This window comes from Oryzias melastigma, linkage group LG22 (assembly GCF_002922805.2).
Source record: "Oryzias melastigma strain HK-1 linkage group LG22, ASM292280v2, whole genome shotgun sequence".
Classification (NCBI taxonomy): Eukaryota; Metazoa; Chordata; class Actinopteri; order Beloniformes; family Adrianichthyidae; genus Oryzias; species Oryzias melastigma.
Window position 1 is genome coordinate 8,043,474 of NC_050533.1, and position 21,022 is coordinate 8,064,495.

The 21,022-nt window shown below is 36.2% G+C and overlaps 1 protein-coding gene across 1 annotated transcript in view; it reads right to left on the reverse strand.

The window, feature by feature from the left end:
* Positions 1–21,022, reverse strand: part of cdin1 (CDAN1 interacting nuclease 1) — a gene marked incomplete at its 3' end in the record, with an annotated part of 69,929 nt that overhangs the window by 22,581 nt on the left and 26,326 nt on the right. The window contains 5 exon segments of the mRNA XM_024295624.2: positions 9,613–9,718; positions 9,911–9,976; positions 13,070–13,137; positions 14,343–14,392; positions 16,109–16,188. Coding sequence (XP_024151392.1) covers positions 9,613–9,718; positions 9,911–9,976; positions 13,070–13,137; positions 14,343–14,392; positions 16,109–16,188 — 370 coding nt within the window.

Genomic DNA, 21,022 nt, shown 5'->3' on the forward strand with positions numbered 1-21,022 from the left:
GATATTTATAATTGTTGTGGCCTAAAACGCCTGATGTTGAGGCAGTTTTTCTGAAAAGTTGCAAAAAATTTTGTATTAAATATATTTAAAAATATGTATAAACAAAAAATATTTTTTTTTAAAAAGTGCTTAAAAAATGTTAATTATTAAACTTCACATTCTCATATTCCAAAATACTGCAGCATCACTATGTACAATGTTGCTGTGCTTTAGTTTTTTAATTATTTATTTTTTTTAAATCAATTACCGGCCCTAGTTTTTAAAAAAGCCAAAGTGCACACTAATATTGTAATTGTTGTCAATATTAGTTTTGGCTATTGAGACAACTTATAATATAACTTACATTGATAAATAAATAAAACTGTTGCAGTGAAATTAAAATTATGTATTTGTTCTGTTATTTGTTCATGCATCTGAATATCAAAATATTGATCACTAATATCGCACATCGAAAGGTTTCCTTATATTTTGCAATCCTAATTGGCAACCAATTAAGCCAACACTTCATTTACTTCCACAGCTACAGGAAACAGGAAGGCCGATCTCATATCCATATATATGATTAGTGAAGTTAAGCTCCGCCTCTAGAATGTGACTGATGACCATTTTCAAAAAGCTGTAGAGTTGCTTAAAAAAAACAGTTAAAAATGATGAATAAAATCCCTAAAAATAATGTTGCAGCCTTATTTTACTTTATCACTGATCTGTTTTTCAATTATTTATAGAAAATTCAGCATAAATGCAAAAGCAACTTCTCTACTGCTAGTTAATTGTAAATTATATTTCCTGTAGATTTCTAGAGAAAGATATTCAGCAGATGCCTTCATAACTCTGTAGATGGACAGTTTTACATTCAAAATCCCATTATATAAAAATATGACTCCAAGTTCAACATCACGTGAGGTAATGTAGACCAGAATGTCTTAAAGTTTCTGAAATTCTCCTGTTGGACTGACCTTCTCAATTCCTGCTTCTCCCAGAGCTTTTGATAAATGCAGTCGACTTCTTTCTGAAATTAAACCCAGCAAGTCCGTGTAGGAGCGAGAAAAATGAGAAAGAGACAGTGAGACTAAGAAAATAGGAGGGGGAAAGTGTGCCTCGTAACCCTGAAGTCATACATCGTGAAAGCTGACAAAAAATATATGTGTTCATCTTTAAAAAAGTTCCAGACCCAAACTGAAATTCACAGAGCAGACATGCTTGCACCTCATTTTACTGGAGGCTTTTCTCTCCGTCTTACAGTGTCACGGGAAACAGGATGACAGGAGGAGGGGTACATATCGCTCGTTCTGCTGTCTGTCCAGCTCCTCATTGAGCGTACACAGCGGCCATGTCAAAGCCGCTCTTACACTCAGCGGTAAGTGACAAATTTGGGTAATGTATGCTTGCAATCCGCCGAAAATAAATAGGAGACATGGAGGCTTAACCTGAGCTAAATCCTGAGGCTGTTGCAGACCTGAGAGTGCGGATTACACCCTTGACGCCTTAAACAATGCGCACAAATGTGCATCCTTAAAAGCATGAAATCCTTGAAGCATCAGAGCTGGCTTGTCATTTGCCATTAATATTTCAAGTTGCTTGTGCTTTGGGGCCCAGCATTACACTTCTTTGTGATGCTGTGCCCTAAAACAAACACTTGGAAAGCCCTAAAGGAGTCACCACTGTGCAAAGCTATTTTTCTAAGTGCTGGAATATTCTACGGTAGGATGTCATAACAAAGAAAACAATAAAAGAGGCCACGTTCCTGCCCCGCATGGGGCATCCAGGACTATAAATACTGGAACGGCTATGCCAGAAGCTCCTGAATATTAAATTGTTCAATAAAAAAAAAGAAATATCTAAACTTGAATTTATATTAGGAACATAAAAACAATAATAATAATGACATTAAAAGCAATATACACAATAAAATCACAAATGTAAGTCAGTTATTGCGTAGACATTTAAAAACACCACAGTAGTAATTTAAGTTTGGTGATGCAATACGTATCGCGATACACGTCATGATACGATACATATCCCGATATATCTCAAGACAGTACCACACAATACTTTACTGTTTTTTTTTTCTTTTTAAATTATGACTCAATTTTTTTTTTAATTATGAAAAATCAAGTTAAATTAAGTGCATTATACTGTTCAATCCTCACAATCCTCTAAAAACCAAGCAGCCCCTCCCTTACCCACGGAAACGAGCGGGTCTTCACGATCTGACATCACAACGTGAGACCGCCCCTTTCAGGAAGAGTCTGCTCCGCCCCCAGCCTAACACAAACACTTTGGTCCAATCCAAATTCTCCCCTTCCCGTCCATTTGAAGGAGCAGTTTAAGTCTAAGTGTTTCCGGGAAATCTAGTTTTTAAATCTGACCCTCCAAACGGAGGGATACAAAGTCTTCCATCGGAGGGTAAACCGCGTTGCGCAAAGAAATTCTTTCCTTCACGTGGGTGCACTCTGAAGCACAGACATTGACATTTAAATGTAAGAAAATACTTTTTGTTGGAGCATGACCTTTTTTAAAGTTATAAAACCCGCTGCTGTTATGTATATTTGAGCGCTGGAAGCTCTGCGCTAATGCTAGCGGACCGGCGATTATTGGTGACGTCATCGAACGAAAGTGACGTCCGAAATATGAGTATTTTTTCATAACTCTCCGTTTGGAGGCCTAAATAAAGACAGAATTTCACTGCAAAATGAACCCATTAGCCATTACCACTCTGTCTGTGGCAAATTTCCAAGCTGCACTGTATGTGGGCCTACATCAATATTAAAATAAATAAATAAATAAAAATTTCCGCTCATTTTTTCGAGGTGGACACGCTGGCTCTAGGAGGACGTCAGGAAGTGGGTGGCACCTTCAGGGAACGAAAGGCAGAGCCTCAGATATCGAGTCTTGCTTCCAGGTACAAAAATAGCTAGCAAAAATAACTCGTATTTAACAAATAATTCATTTTTTGGTGTTCCAAAGGTAATATATGATCATCCATCCATCCATCTTCCTGACCGCTTCTTCCCTTTCGGGGTCGCGGGGGTGCCGGAGCCCATCCCGGCTACTTATGGGCGAAGGCGGGGTACACCCTGGACAGGTCGCCAGTCTGTCGCAGGGCTAATATATGATCATTTACATGGATATAGTTTACTCTGAAAAACTTGGTATGGCCCTTTTGAGAATTATATGAGTATTAAAATATTTTTCACAAAAGTAAAATTGTAAAATACATATTATTTAATGATCAGAACATTAAGCAGAAACTGTATCTCATAAACAAGCTTCTTTTCCCCAAGTCGTGCTTTTCTTTTGGTATTTTTTTAAGTGGAAAACAAAAGAGTTATTTATATGTTTGCTTTTAAATAATTACTAAATATGGTCTTGGCAGTATTTAAGATCGATCGCCAAATAAAATATCGCGATATTTCACTTAATCGATATTTTCATACACTCCTAGTACCTTGACTATAGGCATCACCAGTTCAAGAGCTCCTGTAGTTATAGATGTTATCGTTCAGTCTCCTCTCACACGTATCTGATGGGAACTTGAGGTAACGTACGGGTGGACACAGGTCTTCGAGGTGTCATACTGTCACCTAGAAGCAGCAGCATTTGCCTTTGGGGCGGTCATGGGATGTCCAGCCGCATTGTATCAGCAGAAGCCTGTGGTCATCTTCTCTCAGGTGACATGCCCTATCTGCTCTGGCTATGTGATGACCTTGCATCTGAGGCTTTTAGTACTATTGTCCGACTACATCTCCACACCATAGATAGAAGCTGCGTGTGACGAGAAGGCTTTAATAGAAAAATGACGTGGGTGGTGAAGTTACAGAAATCTATCTGCATTTTTATTCTTATTCCACCCTTTTCTTTGAGAGAAATAATCACGTTAACTCAGAAGCGGCTATCTCCAATTTTCTTAACTGTAATTGATTTTTCAAATTAAAATGATAGGCATATCCATTAAAAGAAGATAGAGACGTTCCACTTTTAATTGGAAAAACATATTCAATGTCAAGAACTGACAGGATTTATGTGATTCTACAGTAAAAGTTACAGCGAACTGTTATTTTTCTTTAAAGAATCTGACAAAACAGCTGATCAGTGATGGAAGAAATGTGTAACACACAACAAAAATAGTTAAATAACATCAACACAGCCTCAGGAGGAGTATGAGAACTTTCGGGTAGTAATTACAGCTGGATATAAATTTATATTAAAACAGGTCACGGCTTTTCAAAATTACTAAAAACAAAGCAACCAGATGAAACATAATACCCATGCAAGAATTCAAGTCTCAACAAATTTCCACATGGTCATGTATAATAGCAAACCAAAGAGCCTTAACCCCCATTTCATATGAGGGAGAAATGAGGCATACTGTCCCATTATTTTGCTATAAATCATGTTTTGTGGACGGCTGACAGCTTTTTATCAGATCTAACCTTTTCAAGCCTCCATTAAGAGCGCTAACATTTTCAACTCTGACACATTTGCAGTTTACGAATCGCACAGCTGATTTGCTTAGGGAGGGGCTGAGGTGGCACTCCGGCTTATTTTCACTCGGGATGCCTGTCATGTGTGGTTGGGTGGAAGTGGGGGGAAAAAAGGAAAACTAAAAGGTCTAGTCATATGGTTCTACCTTTTTGATCTTAAAGTTATAACAGGTTTGAATTTCTTTTCTTTGAGGTAAAAAATGAACACATTTCTGAAATATTTTGTTGACCTACTGAGGTTAAACAAATGACAGACGGCAATTAGGACCCATTTGGAGCCCTCAAAGGAGAATTTGTCAGTGGAACCCAGATGAAAAAATAATTTGAGGTTTGGAGAAGTAAAGAAAAACAGAAAGATAGACAGAGTAAATGTTAAACGTCAAATTTTGCAGTTTTTTTTAAGGACTAGACATTAACAAAATCAAATAAAAAGCAGTTTTTTAATGTGTTGGGTGGTGCTATTTGATAGTGTCCCAGCATGGGTACACAATGAGTTCTGCCTTTTTCACATGTGTAAAGAAACGAATATTTTGAAGCTCTTTTAGATTTAGATTTTAGCTATTTGACATAATCTGGAAATGCATAACTAACCGAAACAAAACTCCTTCTGCATGAGCGGTGTACAGAAATCCAAGCATGAATGATGATGATTTATGCCTGTTCTGACAAGTTAGGAGATAATGAACTAAAACAAGTACCGCAGAACAGTATAACACGCAAGATCCATTTCAAAGCAATAATTGATCATTTCTTCTAAATGCGTTGAATAGAAAAAATGACTACAGTTTGCTCCTAATTTCAATGCTGATTTTGGTAGGGCATAATTGATTTGAATCGATTTAAGCTTAATAAATCAATAATTGATTCATTAAAATATAGTAATAATAATAAGAAATTAATTTAGCACATGAAGGTAAAGTCTGCTAGCTTGATGCTAACATTTAATGGAATTTCCAATAGAATGGCTAATGCTAACGCTCGGTCGACCTAAACATACATTGCTGACTAAATGAACATCTTTATAAACTCACAGGTATGAACTTTCTAAACTCCTTTAAGGAGAAATATTTTTTAAAGTAACAATTTGTCGTCTAAAACACCCTTTATTGCTGTATTAAAAAAAAAAAAAAACATTAGCCTCACAAAACAAGGCATTTACTTAAATTTACATATTTACAATTCTTAGCTATTTTTTGAGTCTTGATATAATATGTCAACTATTTTTTTATATTAATTTAAAAATGCAAGTTATTACTTGACACCTAAATCTGTTCAAGTGGCAAAACATTTTCGTCTTTTGCATTAAATACAGATATTACTGCAAATATAACTTTAAACACTATGTTAAGAGGAGTATTTACGCTCAGTATTAAAAATACTAATTGATACAGACGTCTGTAATTGTGATTACTAAGCTAAGGTATATAATTAACTACAGAAAAAAAAAGTACAAGAGTAAAACCTCAAGTGCAGGGATATAAAAGAAAGTTTTCCAGGAATAAAATGATTTAAGCAGACCATAATCAAGGTGGGATTGTTAAGTAGATGCCATACAGGAGTTCATATTTCATTACATGCTGGGGTTAACCTTACCCACTTCTTCTAAAACACACAAGAGGCTCATTATGTGTTTAATATTCACAAGCAGGTGAATAATTTTTATGCAACTCAGATAGTTGGCTAAGATTGATCACTTAATTATCTGAACATCCGTCAGAGCAGAGGGCTTCCTGGCTCTGGAACATCCCCGGCTAAGATTGATGGCCAGAAGACGCCAATAGCTGCCGCTTTACCGTCTCACCCAGGCACCGGGCCTGAACGCATCATCTGATTCTGCACAGTACTGTTTTTCCCGTCATTTTTTCAATCCTTTGGCTTTTTTTTTTCTTTTCTTGAGAGCATTGTAAGTGAAGCATCATTACCCCTCACTCCACTGAAGAGGGGTTCATTATTGGGTTAGTGTGTTGGCAAGACTATTGCCTAGATGATAAATGCACCGAGTAACGGCTTTAGAGGGAAAATTAGCAATATATATTTTTTCCCTTTTTGTCTTAAAAAAAAAACACATCTTTACTCTGCAGTGCTCCAGGGCAACTGCTGAACAATTAACACCAGCAAGCATCTCAGCTAAAGCAACGAGGGAATTCATGAAAAATAAGCAAATCACTGGAAATGTCAGTCGGGGCAAAAGAGGTAATTACAAAGACTTGGGTGTTTTTCCAAGGGCAATCAAAAAGAAAACCGAAGGATTTAAAGTCAAGGACTCACAACTGACAGTGAGGAATGAAGCAATAGATGGACACACCATAGATCAGGCCTCTAGGCCCAGTCTTTACTGAAATTGCTTAGGAAATGAAAGAAAGCAATCATGCTTTGACATAACTCTTTATTTTCCCACAGTCTCTATTAATTTTGTGAGAGTAAAAAAGTTCTTGTAAAAGTTGTAACACATAACAAGTATTGTACATAGTAAACATGCACAAGAATGCGTAAAAACTATAAGATGACAACGCGTTAGGTCAAAGAATAAAACACTAAAATAGGGCGGCCACGATTAGTCGACTATTAGAATAGTTGACAACTAATTTAATAGTTGATTCATTTTAATATTATGGAGTCGGATTGTATTAAAGTTGAAAGTTTTATCGGCATTCTGATAGATTTTTTGACTTTTGCATTTATTAAGGTTTTTCAGGCTATTTTGGAGTTTATCTAATATTTCAGCTACATGCTAGCTGTTTTGGTGTTTTTTCAGTTTATTAGGCTAATTTGGCATTTAAACTAATATTTCAGCTTCAGCATTTTTGTAGCTATCAATTTCAGCATCTTCCACTATCAGCACTAGCATCTTCAGCGACTAATGATTGCTAAGATGTGTGCTTTACATCCTGTTTCAGCATGAACCAATTAGTCGACTAATCGGAAAAAATAATCGGTGATTAGTCGACTATTAAAATAATGGCTTGTGGCAGCCCTACATTGAAATGCCAATGTGGTTTGGAACCGATATTCCATCTTGTTTTTTTGTTTATGGTTGCGGCTCGACTCCAAATTTAAATATACCAATCAAAAACACAATAAAACATTTTTTCCAACCTAATTACATTTTTACTAGAAAATTATTTTAAAAAGATATGATTAAAAAGCCAATTTGGAGTTAAAAGTGAACACCTCACTAATGCAAAATATAAAATACATACATTAAAATACAAAATAAAATAAAACACAAAATAATGCATTTCTAAAAATCTATTTAGCTTTATGTTTTAACCTTTTAACAGCAGAGCTCCAACGTTTATGTTCTTTGATTTACTGTAATTTTTAACATAATCAATGTAATTCTAGCAGGATCTGCGGTTAAAAAGTTACAGAATGTAAACGATTGTGTTTTAGCGTCACTGATGACTCCTCAGGTGTTAAAGGGTTAAGTGATTTTTTTTTAACACAGCACCATTAAAGTAAAAAAAAAAAAATCAAAAAGGTTGCATTAAGATTTAAATTGAGTTCAATTTAATAATCCACTAAATGAACTCTGTTATTGGGGTCACTTAATGACCTTTACTTGTTGTGTTCATTGTTTATTGGAAAAAACTGTCCAATAAATAAGAATCTAAATCTAAATCTCTGATAAAAATGCTTAAAATGTTTAGTTTTGGTTGGCTATCTTGCAGCTAAAAAAATAAAATAAAAAAACAGCTTGAAGATTGATTTTTTTTTTTTATCTCGATAAATCTAGCACTGAGACCCTAATCTGCCAAATCACATGGACTAGAAACAAACACTCAGAACGTGCGACAGCTCGATGCTGCCTGGCCTCTGAACGGAGAGCAACACTTGAACAAACAGGGACTTCTGTGACATCTGACAACATCTCAGCTGGACATCCTAGTCGATAAGGATCAGAGCTGAAGTAACAAACTGTGACTCTGTGTCAGAGGAGGCAAGTGTGTAACATGTGTGAGTGACAAACTACTGTGCGTGCATCTGTGACTATAAATGCTAACACACAAAGTCCAAAGATTTTTTTCAGTTTGTTAAAAAAAACAACCATATTTTTTATTAAAAACTTATTTCAAGATGTGTCTAACATTTAACTTCAATGTAAACTTTGGTTTATGGACTATGAATAATAACTGTTGACTAATAGACCAATTGAAAAATAATCGTTGATTAATTGACTACTAAAATAATCGCTAGTGACAGCCCAAATAAATAACAACTAAATAACTTAATTGGTGGCAGTGTGCAACCAACATGTAAGGTTTAAGTTTAACATGAAGGATCAATGAAATATTCTACATTTCTCAATCATTCTTATTTTTGTGTGTAGACTCTAATACTTAAAACAACTGTGGTTACCAGTAAGACCATTTGACATTATGTAACCCAGAGAGCAAGTGATAAAAAATGGTGGGTTATTTTGTTTTAATCCTGATAAAAGTTGTCAATGGTCAAAATAAAAAGATTTAGGTTAAGAATTTGGGAACAGGGCTGGGTATCGATTTTAATTTCCAGATCAACTCAATTCAGATTTTTTTCGATTCTTCAATTTAATTTAATTTTGAGTTTTCAGATTTATACAGATTTGTTAAGAAATACATTAATAATCTCCTATATGTTTTGAATACATTTATATTAATCTGATACAGTTCACAAAATGTTCAGATCATTAACATTGTAAACATTGCTCAGCTTCTCCTGGAGGGCGTTTCATTTTGGCCACTAGGTGGCGACCGCACAATAGCAGTACACCTTATTCCAGAAGAAGAAGACAGTTTGAGCAGAAAAACACGTTTCAGACCACAAATTGTTACTTTAAAAATATTTCCTTTGGAAAATTCATGCCTGTGAGTTTATAAAGATGTTCATTTAGTCAGCAATGTATGTTTAGGTCGACCGAGCGTTAGCATTAGCCATCCTATGGGAAATTCCATTAAACGTTAGCATCAAGCTAGCAGACTTTAGCTTTATGTGCTAAATTAATTTATATTTTTATGAATCAATTATTGATCTCTTGAGCTTAAATAGATTCAAATTGATTAATGGATTGAATCAAGCCAGCCCTGTTTGGGATAGTTGTAATTTTAATACATAATAGGTATATGAAACAATGATGGAAAAAACAGACCTGTTCCAATAGCTCCAAAACTGTTCGTTGAGGTATGTGCGATGGCTGTAATCGTCTCCAAAAGAAGCTTTGCTTTCAATCCAGTGCACAATGTGTCCCTCCACAGCTTTTGAATTAAAAAAATAAATAAACAAATAGTGTTATTTTATTTTTATTTATCTGGAAAACTAGGTAATAGACACTAACCAAATATATGTTTTTTTTTCTCTAATAAAATATATCTGGCATTAGCTTTACAACGTTCTAATAAAGTTAAGGTTCTTGTCTGAGTATAAATTGATCAAATGTTAATACTCACCAATTGGAACCTCAAGAATGATGTCAGGTGTTTTATCATAGCCCATAGTTCTTAGCTTGTTTTCATCTAAAGAAATAAAACAACTTAATGAAAATAAAAAAGTGCAGGGACAGTCAATGTGGTCATTGCAAACCCTTGAATTGCAGCGAAGGAAAAAGCACATAAAGAAAGGAAGTGCAATAAAATAATGAATAATATTTGGCACATTTGCTGCCTTTGCACAAAAAATGTAATGTCCAGTTAAATGGCTGCACTTCAGGAGATAGTTTGGCTACCCTTTGTAATAATACAGCAGGGGAAAAGAACAAGGCTGGCATTACAGATTCTGCACGCCTGACCCCTGCCTGTTCTGGCTACAGCCATTGTCCTTGACTTCTGGTGTGCTTTGGCCATTATCCCGAAAACACCTGATTTCTCCATTAAATCTCAGGCTGACCAGGTCATTCAGCTCCAAGGGCCTGCCTCTTTGTCTCCAGCCAAGCTCAACTAATGGGGCATGGAAGGGAATTGAGGGGAGATGGAGGGTGGCGGTGTCAGTGATGGTGATGAGGTAGTATCAATATAACAATGGGGAAAGAAAGCTCAGACAGGTTAGTGAGAGTGCCAGTGGCCTGTGGTACAGAGGGGCATCCTGGATGTGGTAATACTGAATTAGATTAGTGTGTTTGCATTTGTGGCATGATGGGAACCTCTGTTCACACCCACTGGGCTGTTGACATTCTCTTGTGGGTCTGATCGTCGTTTTATGTCCGCTTTGATTAAAATTAATGGGCCATTCCTGCTGTTGGGTAGCTTATTTCCAATCCATTTATCTGATGGGGTGAGGCTGCTTTAGTGGCCCTCGTGCTCCTTGAACTCTGACAGTTTTGGAACAGTCCTTGGTACAGCCCTGAAGAAAGGTCAGAGCTCTATGTCCAAATAAATGATATGGTCTTAACGATGGAGGGAATGACTTTTATCTGTCATCATTCATCTAACCTTGGAGGCTGATGGCATGAGGTGATAGGAGGAAGGGATGTGTAAAAATTCCATCTCACAATACCTGAGCTGACCACTTTCAATTGTATTTAGATGAAATAGAACAACAGAGGATTTGAGCATTTAGAAAATAAAACTGACAGAAAAGAATTGATGATTTACTTAAAATGATTCTGCTTTTTGGTCATTCGAATCACTAATTCATTTTAAATGAAACCACTACTACATTACTCATATTTGGGAACTGAGGATAAGCGATAATTGCATCTCTTGTAGTTTAATCTCTACATTCAATGAACCCTCTTAACCTTTTACATTCATGTATTCCAAAGAAAAGCACAAATCATCAGCATAAAAGTTCAACCTCCAAGAGTTTCCTTCTCAACTCCATTTCTTTTTTCTTTTGAAATGTCAAAGGGTGATTGCTAGAGACGAGACTTTGGATGACTGCAGAAGGCAGATGCACAAGTGTTATTGTAGGATGTTTAAATGATTAAACTAAATCCTTAAAATGCATTAAAAAGTCAGATTATCATTAAATTAATTCTTCCGCTGTATACCAACTTATAGTGACCCACCATGGAAGCAATAAATAAATAAATAAAACATAATAAATATAACAATGATAATATGTGTGCAACAAAAAAATACACTCTGCAAATAAAAAAGGTGCAAATAAAAGAAATGCTGCAATTAAAACAAACACTGCAGCAAATGAAAAAAAACTTGCTATAAAATAAAAAGAAAACATAGTACAAAATGAAAAGAAAAGCTGCTACAAATAAAAAAAAAAAATCTTGCAACAAATAAAAAGAGAACCTGCTGCAAATCAAAAAAAAAAAATTATGTTGCAAAAAATAAAAGAAATGCTACAAATTAAAAGAAACGGCAGCTAAAATAAATAAATAAATGCAAATAAAAAAGCCACAATAAAAGTGGATTATTGGGGATGGCTTTTGCAGATGTACTGCTGCGAAAATGAGAAAATTAACAGGAGTATGAATCAGAAAACTAAAGAGAAAGTAATAGTGAAGATCTCAGTGTTTGATGTTACTACTGCTTGAGTATTTATAGTGTGTTATTCGGTAAGGTCATGTAGACCTGGGCTTGGAGGTAAACTGGAGGATGCCCGTTAATTGTTCGGTTCGGCTAACATGGAGAAACCCGACATGTAGAAAAACCACTACCAAGAGGATAACCGAGTTACTCCAATATGCAGCAAAACCCAGTTACATGTACCACCACACAGTTTCTATCCCAGACAAACACAACTAGCAACAGGTACCGACAGCCTGGAACAAAAACACTAAAATGTTCCATTCCAGAAAAATCCATGTGGTTTTTTTATTTGCAGCCATGTTTCTTTGTATTGAAGCATTTCTTTTATTTGCAGCTTTTCTTTTTTATTTGCAGAGTTTTTCTTTGTTTGCATATTTCTTTTTCCTTTATACTCTTTTATCCACATTTGTAGTTCAACAAACAACTAAATAAAATTTTGTAATGTTTTCATTTCAAATCAATTTCTTTGTTTTGGGAAAAGTATTCAATTTTATTTTCTAAAGGAGATAAACAAAAGAATGTAATGCCTTTAACATTTGAAGAATTTGACAGGCTCTTATTAAACATATCGTCATGAATACTTATGAGTGGTGGCATTGAGTTAGGACTTTCCCAAGCCAGACAAAGGACATCTTGACTGTGAAATCCCTGCAGTATCTAGTTGTTACGCTTCTTTGCATAAATGATGGCTAAAAAACAATGAAAATTGTGGGGAAAAAAAATCTCCATTTTACATTAGATTTGTAAAAAGTAACAAAATGCTATAGATACTACTATCTATCTGCCTATATAGATGAATATAATTGCTAATTTCGCTGCCCATTGCCTAACTTTTTAATAGCTTTCAAGATCTAAACACTACCTTATAAAGAAAACATTTTAAAAGGTTAATATTTAAGAAAATGAATTAAAAAACTAAGCTGATATGAAATCTAAAGCAAAATTTTAAGTATTAAAAAATATATCTCTCAAATTAATCTATTAAAATATTATTACATATGATATATTTGCCAACAAATAAGTAATAACATCGTTGGAGTGAATGAAGTTCAGTCAAGTTCTCTACAAATGTATAAAGAAACATTTTTACAAAGTCACTTTGAAAATGGTAAAAAGGCTTACCAAGAAAAGAAAGATTCCTCTCTTTAAGCTTATCACGCAGGAGTACCTCATGCTCTTGGCCGATAGCACTGAAAGAAAAAAGGGTCAAGGAATCCAACACACAGTACATCAGCGGCAGCATTTTATATTTTAACTAAGATGCTGAAAATGTGTTTTAAAATGCTGATTGAAGCGACTGTATCCAGAAGATAGCTTTAAAAAACAAACAAAAAATTATTTTTAACAGAGTAAGTATTTTATGTTTAATATCAGCAAAAGTGAGCCCAAATGCCCAGAAATGTTTTTGTACTTTTTAAAATAAAGCTCATCTATATTTTTTGAAATATATATTTTTATTTAGTATTATTTATCTATTTATTTTATGTATTTATTTATTTTCAGGGGGGTCGAAAATTGAGTTAATAAAATGATACAGCTCTGACTATATTATACGGGCAAAAAATAATCCCAGATGTCCAAGAAAAACAAAAAAAAACTGTTAAGGTTACATTAAATTATTGTACATGACAATCCAGAACAGAAATATACTTGTCTATAATTTTCTCATATTATGGCATTAACAGTCGCACCAAGCAAAATAATGGATTCTGATTAACACATAAGCCGTTTTCCTCGTGTCCACATGTGGCTCTTTAAAAAGAAATAGCATTGGGGCGGTTCTTATGAAGTTTGAGTAACAGACACTGAAAGGGCTGCCATAGAGAGCAAAAAAAAGGGCGACTGAAGGAGGAGGGCAGGGTGCGAAAGGGTTGACTGGCTAAGAACAGAACAACACAACCGAAGACACACAATGAAGCTCGGGGAGACACAATACCATACACATTTAAAAACATTTAAACAAGTGCACTCCCCATGGAAATAGTTGGTGTGCTTCCCAGCTGGTTTTCCTCAAGAAGTGTGCTCCCCCGTTCAGCCTCTCTGCAGGGCAAAGGCCCTACGAGCCGAGACGAGCCACACAAAAGGACACATATTGGAGTTAATATGAGCTACTTTTATTAATCCTATATTAAAAAATAGTCCTAAAAAAAATGACAAAATCTAAACCACTTATTTTAACGTTGCTTAGATTTTATATATATATTCTTTAAATTCTTCTGGTTCCCTTCGATCCATTGGCTTTGAATCGCTGCAATGGAAATAGTTGGCCATCAGGCAGAATAAAACACCTCCGCTGTGAGGCAGGACTTTTATTTCAGGTGAAGCCAGACACATCTTATCCCCCTTCAATGGCTCCTCATCAATTTCAGGCTTAACATTTTATGGGATAGGATACTGTTTGATGCAGTCCACCAGCGGTCCATAACAGCAGTCATTTATTGTGCACTGAAAAGAGGGGAAAGACATATTAAGGCATGGCAAAAAGGGTGTGGAAGTGTTACAAGAGGTGAGGGAACTCCATACACAGCTGATGGGGGAATAGACACAAGATATGCTGGTGGTTTGGTTCGCGTTACAAAAACTATTAAATGATCTGATTACTAAATAATAGTTGTAGGACGTGTGTGTAATGCTACGTTCACACAGGGCGAGTGAGGAAAAACGCCCATTTAGCATCTGGTGTTCACACTGGACAAGCAGGGAGGGGCTTCTTCTTTTTTTTTTTTAACTGTTCACTAGCGCATGTTTTCTACTTACAGTTGAAAGAGGCTTGGTGCAAAACGTCGAGTTTTGGTGGAAATCTCGTAAATCTTGCTCAATTCCAATACACAAGAGACTAGCCGTCATAGAAATCACAATTATTAATTTCCCCTCCATAATCAATTTTCAAACGGTTGGCACTTCCGCAGAGGAAATGGAATGCCAACTCAAACATCACTACCAAAATTAAGTCCCTCATTGAGGGGGACCTGGTGGCAGACAAGATGGCGGCTGAAAGTCATTAGCGAGAAGGAAGTCCAGAACGGGAACGTCCACAACCAAAATACTCTCGGTTTGGGTAGAAAAATTCTAATTAAACCGGCGACCTTAACAGTTAAGTGTTTTTGGAGTTTTTTTTTTTTGTTGCATTTTAAACTTTGAACCATTAACATCCGAGGTGTCTCTTCCAAAACTAACAATGCTTTGAAATACCGTAACTCCTTACACGATCAACTTGAATTAGCGAGAAAAGCTGTTTTGATCTGGTAAGCAACACTTCAAAGCAACTTTTCACCAAGATAAACCTCTTTACTGATATAAAGTGTTATATTCTGGCACAAAGCCGCTTTTTCCGCGACAGAATAAGCGGATTCACATTGATCGCGTTAAGGGTTGAAGCTAACAAACATCAAACGTAAACACTGGTCTGGAGCTAAAGCTCCAATGTAAAAGCCTCAACAGTTTTACTTTTGTTAATATCCTTTAATAAAGAGTTTATGTTCTCTTGAAATTTTTAAGCTAATCCTAAAGACTAAAAAAAAGGTTTTAATAAAAGTGGCTACAACTCTTAAACCTTGAGGAATTTCCGCTTCCGGCTAATGATTTTCAGCCGCCATATTGTCTGCCAGCAGGTCTTCTTGCCCTGATTGGTCAAAGTTTGACCTGGTTTAACTTGTAACACGCATTCAATAGTTGAACTTTTTTACATAGAGCCCAAAATGAAAATGTGTTAAAAATGTGCGTAACTATCTGTGAATGCAATAGTTTTTAATCCAAAAGTCAGAAATGCGTATTTTTGTAATTTTTTAAAAATTGATTTGGTTTATTTTCAAGCATTAATTGAAGACAATATGAGAAAAAACACACTGGGATGTATCTAACTCTTTACAGAAATAAGGAAATACTTTGATTAAAGAAAAAGCAGACTTAAGTCACATTTGATTCATGGTGATTATTAACTACGGTCAAGTAGATTTAGAGCTTGAAAAGAAGAGGGAAGAAGTAAACTTATATAATTCCACATTTACATACTCATTTTCATTAAAAGTTGTCACTTGAAAAGCACGTTGCCGAGGGGAGTGTGAACATAGTTTCAGGTTTGTGCAAGAACTTTTCAAAACTGAATGGGATATAAACTCTAATGGAAAATTTTTGTGTTATTCTGGATTTATAGAATGTTACCTGGTAGATATTGTTGGCCAGTACTTGATCTGGAATTAGTGATGGCTCCTTCAACATGCTGTTCAAAACCGCTTTGGAATCTGAATTAAAATAAAAAAAATAAAATACAAAGTTAATATCATCTGTAAAACATGGCTAGCATCCAACGTTATGTAAAAAAATGATTCTATATTTAAAAAATTCTGTTTATTGTGGATGGTGTTTTCTTACACATCTATTAAAAAGTCTGCATAGATCATATGTAGATGTTTCTGCCGACAGCACAAACGCTTCATGCAGCATATATGTGTTATGACCACTAACAATCCCTCATCCCCATTCTTTCTCTGTTAACATTATAAATCAGAGAAGAAAGCCTGCCAGATTGACTTGCTGTGACTGTAAAAGCAAAAGAAAATCTCTAAATCATCTCTAAGAAGATCTGGATTAAATGGATTGTATTACTGTGTGACAATATACAAGCTTATACATACTGTTGAAGATTTGATCACATTATATTGTGCTTTGAACTGAATGTTTAATCTTTTCTCATGCATTTTAGGCAAAAAGAAAAATACATTAAAAAATAAATAAAAATCTTGCTTTATCTTACTACTACATTTTTTTAAACTATCACTGAGATGACAAACAATGAAGTAAACATCTTATTTCTGTATCTATTTTTTCCTTGCAAACCATTTTTGGTTTTGGTCTCTGCGAGCTACAAAACCCAACCCAGCCTCTCAGAGCTGGAAGGCACAAGACTGTGCTTTATTTCATTGCTCATTTTTCTCAGAGATTGGTACCTTCATACTCGGATCCATACCGTGCTCCTGTGCAGTGCAGACGGCAGTGAAGAAAGAGGGTTATATTTCCCCTTGAGTTAGGACACCTCATGACAAATGATAATGGATAATCAATAAAGTGGGAAATATGAGGGAGCAAACTTTATGAAGCCAGGAGACATATTACTCCCCAACAACACTGGTTTCCCTTAACAAAGTCACTACTCGACTGTGCCTAATAATCTGAAGGAAAATCAAAGGACCCACAACCACATCAGCAATATTGGCAACTTATTCCACTTTAATGGCATTTTGATTGATTTTTTTTCCCCTCTTCCTAATGGTCGTTTTATAGATTTGACGCTGCTTCTGCAAAACAGTAGCTTGTAATAAACCTCCCTGAAGGCAAACGTCCGCCATTAAAGCTCTTGTCTTACCAGAGCTCATAATTGGACGTTGAAATTGGACGTTGACCACCATCACATTTTGGTGTCTCCAATAACACAGATCTGTAAAAGGGTCGCTCTCTACAGTGTTTTGATATTTTGCTAAATAACTAATACGAGACTGTTCTCCTAATTTATCTGAGCGATGGGGTTAAAAATAGCCATAAAGAGGTGACCTTGGCGCTGACATTGTGGGATTTCAGCCAAGCATTGACCTGATGAAAATGGAAGGCCAGGCTGCTAATAAATCAGGATGCTTTTAAAATGAGTTTACCCTAATGCTCATTCATCACAGTCTGTAATGCCATTTGCAGGCCCGGGATTCGCTGCTGTGCACAAACACAGCAGTAAATAACAACAGAGCCCTTGCATCCTTCGCGTCGCTGCAGCCTCCAACATCAGCATACATTTATTAAAAGACGCCCCCGCCGAGCACAGCAACACACCTCAGCGACACGCCGCACTCACACTCAGAACCATGCCTTCCTGCTTAAACATACAGACTCAAGGCGCACTCAGACGTGCATATAAAACCCCCATGCAGGAAAATGAAAAGCACAATCTGAGGAACACCAGACGCGGAGAACAAAGCCCTGCAGCACAACTTTGCACCTTGTAAACATTCAGCAAATTTATTGTAATTGTACCACGTTGGTGTAAAATCTCACTAAGGTGCTGTATCACACGTCTGCATCTCTGCAAAAAAGATGAGAATAATAGATGAGAAAAGCTACACCTCCATAGGGATTTGCTAAGGAAAACAACAATTGTAAACAAATTGTGAGTCTGCTTTCATATTTGATTCTTGAACAAGAGCGTCTACATACGACAGGGTAACTGCGGCTCAGCAGTGCTAACTTGCGTGCACTCTGAAAAAGTCATTATCTCAAAAGCAAAAAAAAAAATAAACAGAAACCTCATTAAATTGCAAAATTTGCTGAGGGAGGACTGTAATAAACAGTAATGGATGGCGGTTGTTATTGCCCCTGACACTGATGAGCTCTTCTGCAAGTTTGTTTATTAATTAAAAAACCCAATTCTTTCCAGGGGTGGGGCTTGGGGGGGGCTGTTAGCCATTTCCTCTAGATGCCACCCCACCCACACCCCGTGCACAAGCCATTGAGCTGTGGAGGGCCACTCGTTCATCAAACTTCATGGAGCAAGGGAGAGACAGGTCCTGATAATGTGCGCCGCTAAAGCTGATTTTCCATGATGAATCTCGGAGCATATAAATTGGCTAATATCTGAAAACATTTACAGATACTAGAGGAATTGACTACTTGTGGGACATGATGGATGAGGCTCTCCAATACTGGCCGACAGCTCTGCAAATCTCTGCGGCTGCCTAAAGCCATCATTTGATTTTCCAATTTACTCCTTTTAAATTTATCCTTCTGCTTTGAAAAAATAGAAGAGCAGGAGATGAGAGGAAGCGAGAGAGAGAAAAAAAAAAAAACATATTTATGTTTTTAACTACCTGCGGTGTTGTATTGGTTCTAGCTGATAATATAAAGGTAGTATCTCCTGTGCAGGAGGAGCCCAGTCCCTGAAGAGGTTACTGGGGCAGAACTGATCTGCTTCCACCTGATTCCTCCTGAAAGCGATGAGATGAGACTCTACATTTTAGTGTGTGTGTGTTTCTCCAGAGTAATGGTAGACCAAGGGTGGCTCTGCAATGGAGAGAGGCTTCTCGGGTCAGGCCATTAGACTGTGGCAGAGGCAGACTGGAGCTCCTTTGCTGAAAAGAAGTAATTAGTATACTTGTCAAGTGAAGTGCCACGGTGCTGCTTACCTCCCTCGCACCCACCCCTTGCATACATAGATACACGTATAGATCCACACGTGGGCAGCAACACTTGAGCTTACTTATTCCCCCTATTCTTGCTAATGAAGAGCTCTTGCTCCCATTATTTGAAAAAAAAAAAGAGGCTGCATATATATTTATAAGAAGAGGTGCAAGAGACTATAAGGGCACTTGAAGACAAGAGAGGAGGAGCATGAAGAGCTAGAGTGGATATTTTGTCTGGATAGAGCATAATGCAATACCCCGTTATCAACTTTATCTGAAGGAAAACTAAAACGATTATGAATTCTGTCAAGAAGCTAGAGGATCAGAGCAGACACCAACGTTCTCACAGTGTTAAAAATCTAACACGGGACATTTATAACCTCGCGTACATGGCTTCTGTAAAGGAATGTGACAATAAATCTTAAAGCCAGTCGAATCACATAGTCACAAAACATGGAGTAGCAATCTAATCTGGAACTGGGCCTTGGGAAAATGGAAAAGGTCAAATAGCTAGCAAAATTGCCTCCTCAGAAAAGTATGTCTAAATCTAGAGGCATATCAACTGCTGTCAAAGGAGGAATAGAAAGAACGATGAGGAGATAGAAGGGGGCATAGGAAAGAGCACGAGCTCCCCCGAAGTGTCTGCTGGCAGCGTCTTAAAGGTATCTAATGACAGAATTGGAATGTCAGACAACTTTACCGTGTTGTAGCATGTGCAGAACAAAGTCATAAAATTTGCATTCAGAGCGTAAAATGTTTTTTTTTTAGATCAAATACTATTGTCGTCTTTTGCCTGAGCAAATAACTATAACAAATTTATGATCACATATTTATATATTATATATTGTTTTCCGATTTTTCTTTTCATATTCAACATTATTTCACAAGGTTTATTTTTTTGTCATTTAACTGGACAACACAACTCCTTACCTTTAAACAACTTAAAACAATTCTGTTTACATAGGTTTTTTAAAAATTAAATCAAATATAATAATTCAACAGAATGGTCGACATGTTTTAAATAATGACTTTAAATATATATGACACATAAAAGGGTTAAACATAAGAAAATGTGTTTTCCTTATAATTGTAAGTTAATTTCTATATTTATCTGCCAAAAATTAGTATCAAAGACAAAGAAAATGCATTAAAACAAGAAAAAAGTTATATTTAAACTAAGTAAGGTTTAATTCGTCATAAAAGAACTTATTAGACAGGAGACTCTTCCTTTTCTGAGTGTTCCCCCGCGTATTTGCGGATTTTTTTCCAGTCACCTGACTCTTCCAGATCATCACAAAAACTCCTACAACTCAAAACGCTTGTATGATAGTTTTGCGTCGGAAGGAGGTTCTGCTGTGCAGAGGTGTATCTCCGCACAGCGGAACCCCCTTTGGAGTGCGGAGAAGCGCGCTCCCCTCCATCCATGCTCCTGCATGGAGCAATGTCATCAGCTGACTCAGAAGTGATATGCTGAATAAGATGATTGCGGAGTATAATTATTATCCAGAGCAGGTGTTTATTATTTGACGAGGGAGGAAGTGCACGTTTCTGGTTTTAAGGCATTGAGAGAAAAATTTGAGTCATAAAGTACGCTGTTACTGCAGTAGGCTAGTCTTTTGTTCTAAATATATACATATACAGTATATATATAGGAAACTCTTTATGTGGAACAATACTTAAATGTTCTTTAATAAATATTTACAAAGCATGATCAGAAGTGTTTTTAATGAGTATGGATGGTTAACAAATGTTCTTTGGCCGCAGAAGGTGTGGGGTTAGACAGAGACGCGGGTTTCTCTTTATTCGCGGATGCCTCTGGTCCCTAACCCCTGCAGATAAGGGGGGATTGCTGTATTTACTTTTTTATTGTTGCTTTTGGTTATGATGTGTTTAAATTAATATATATATATATATA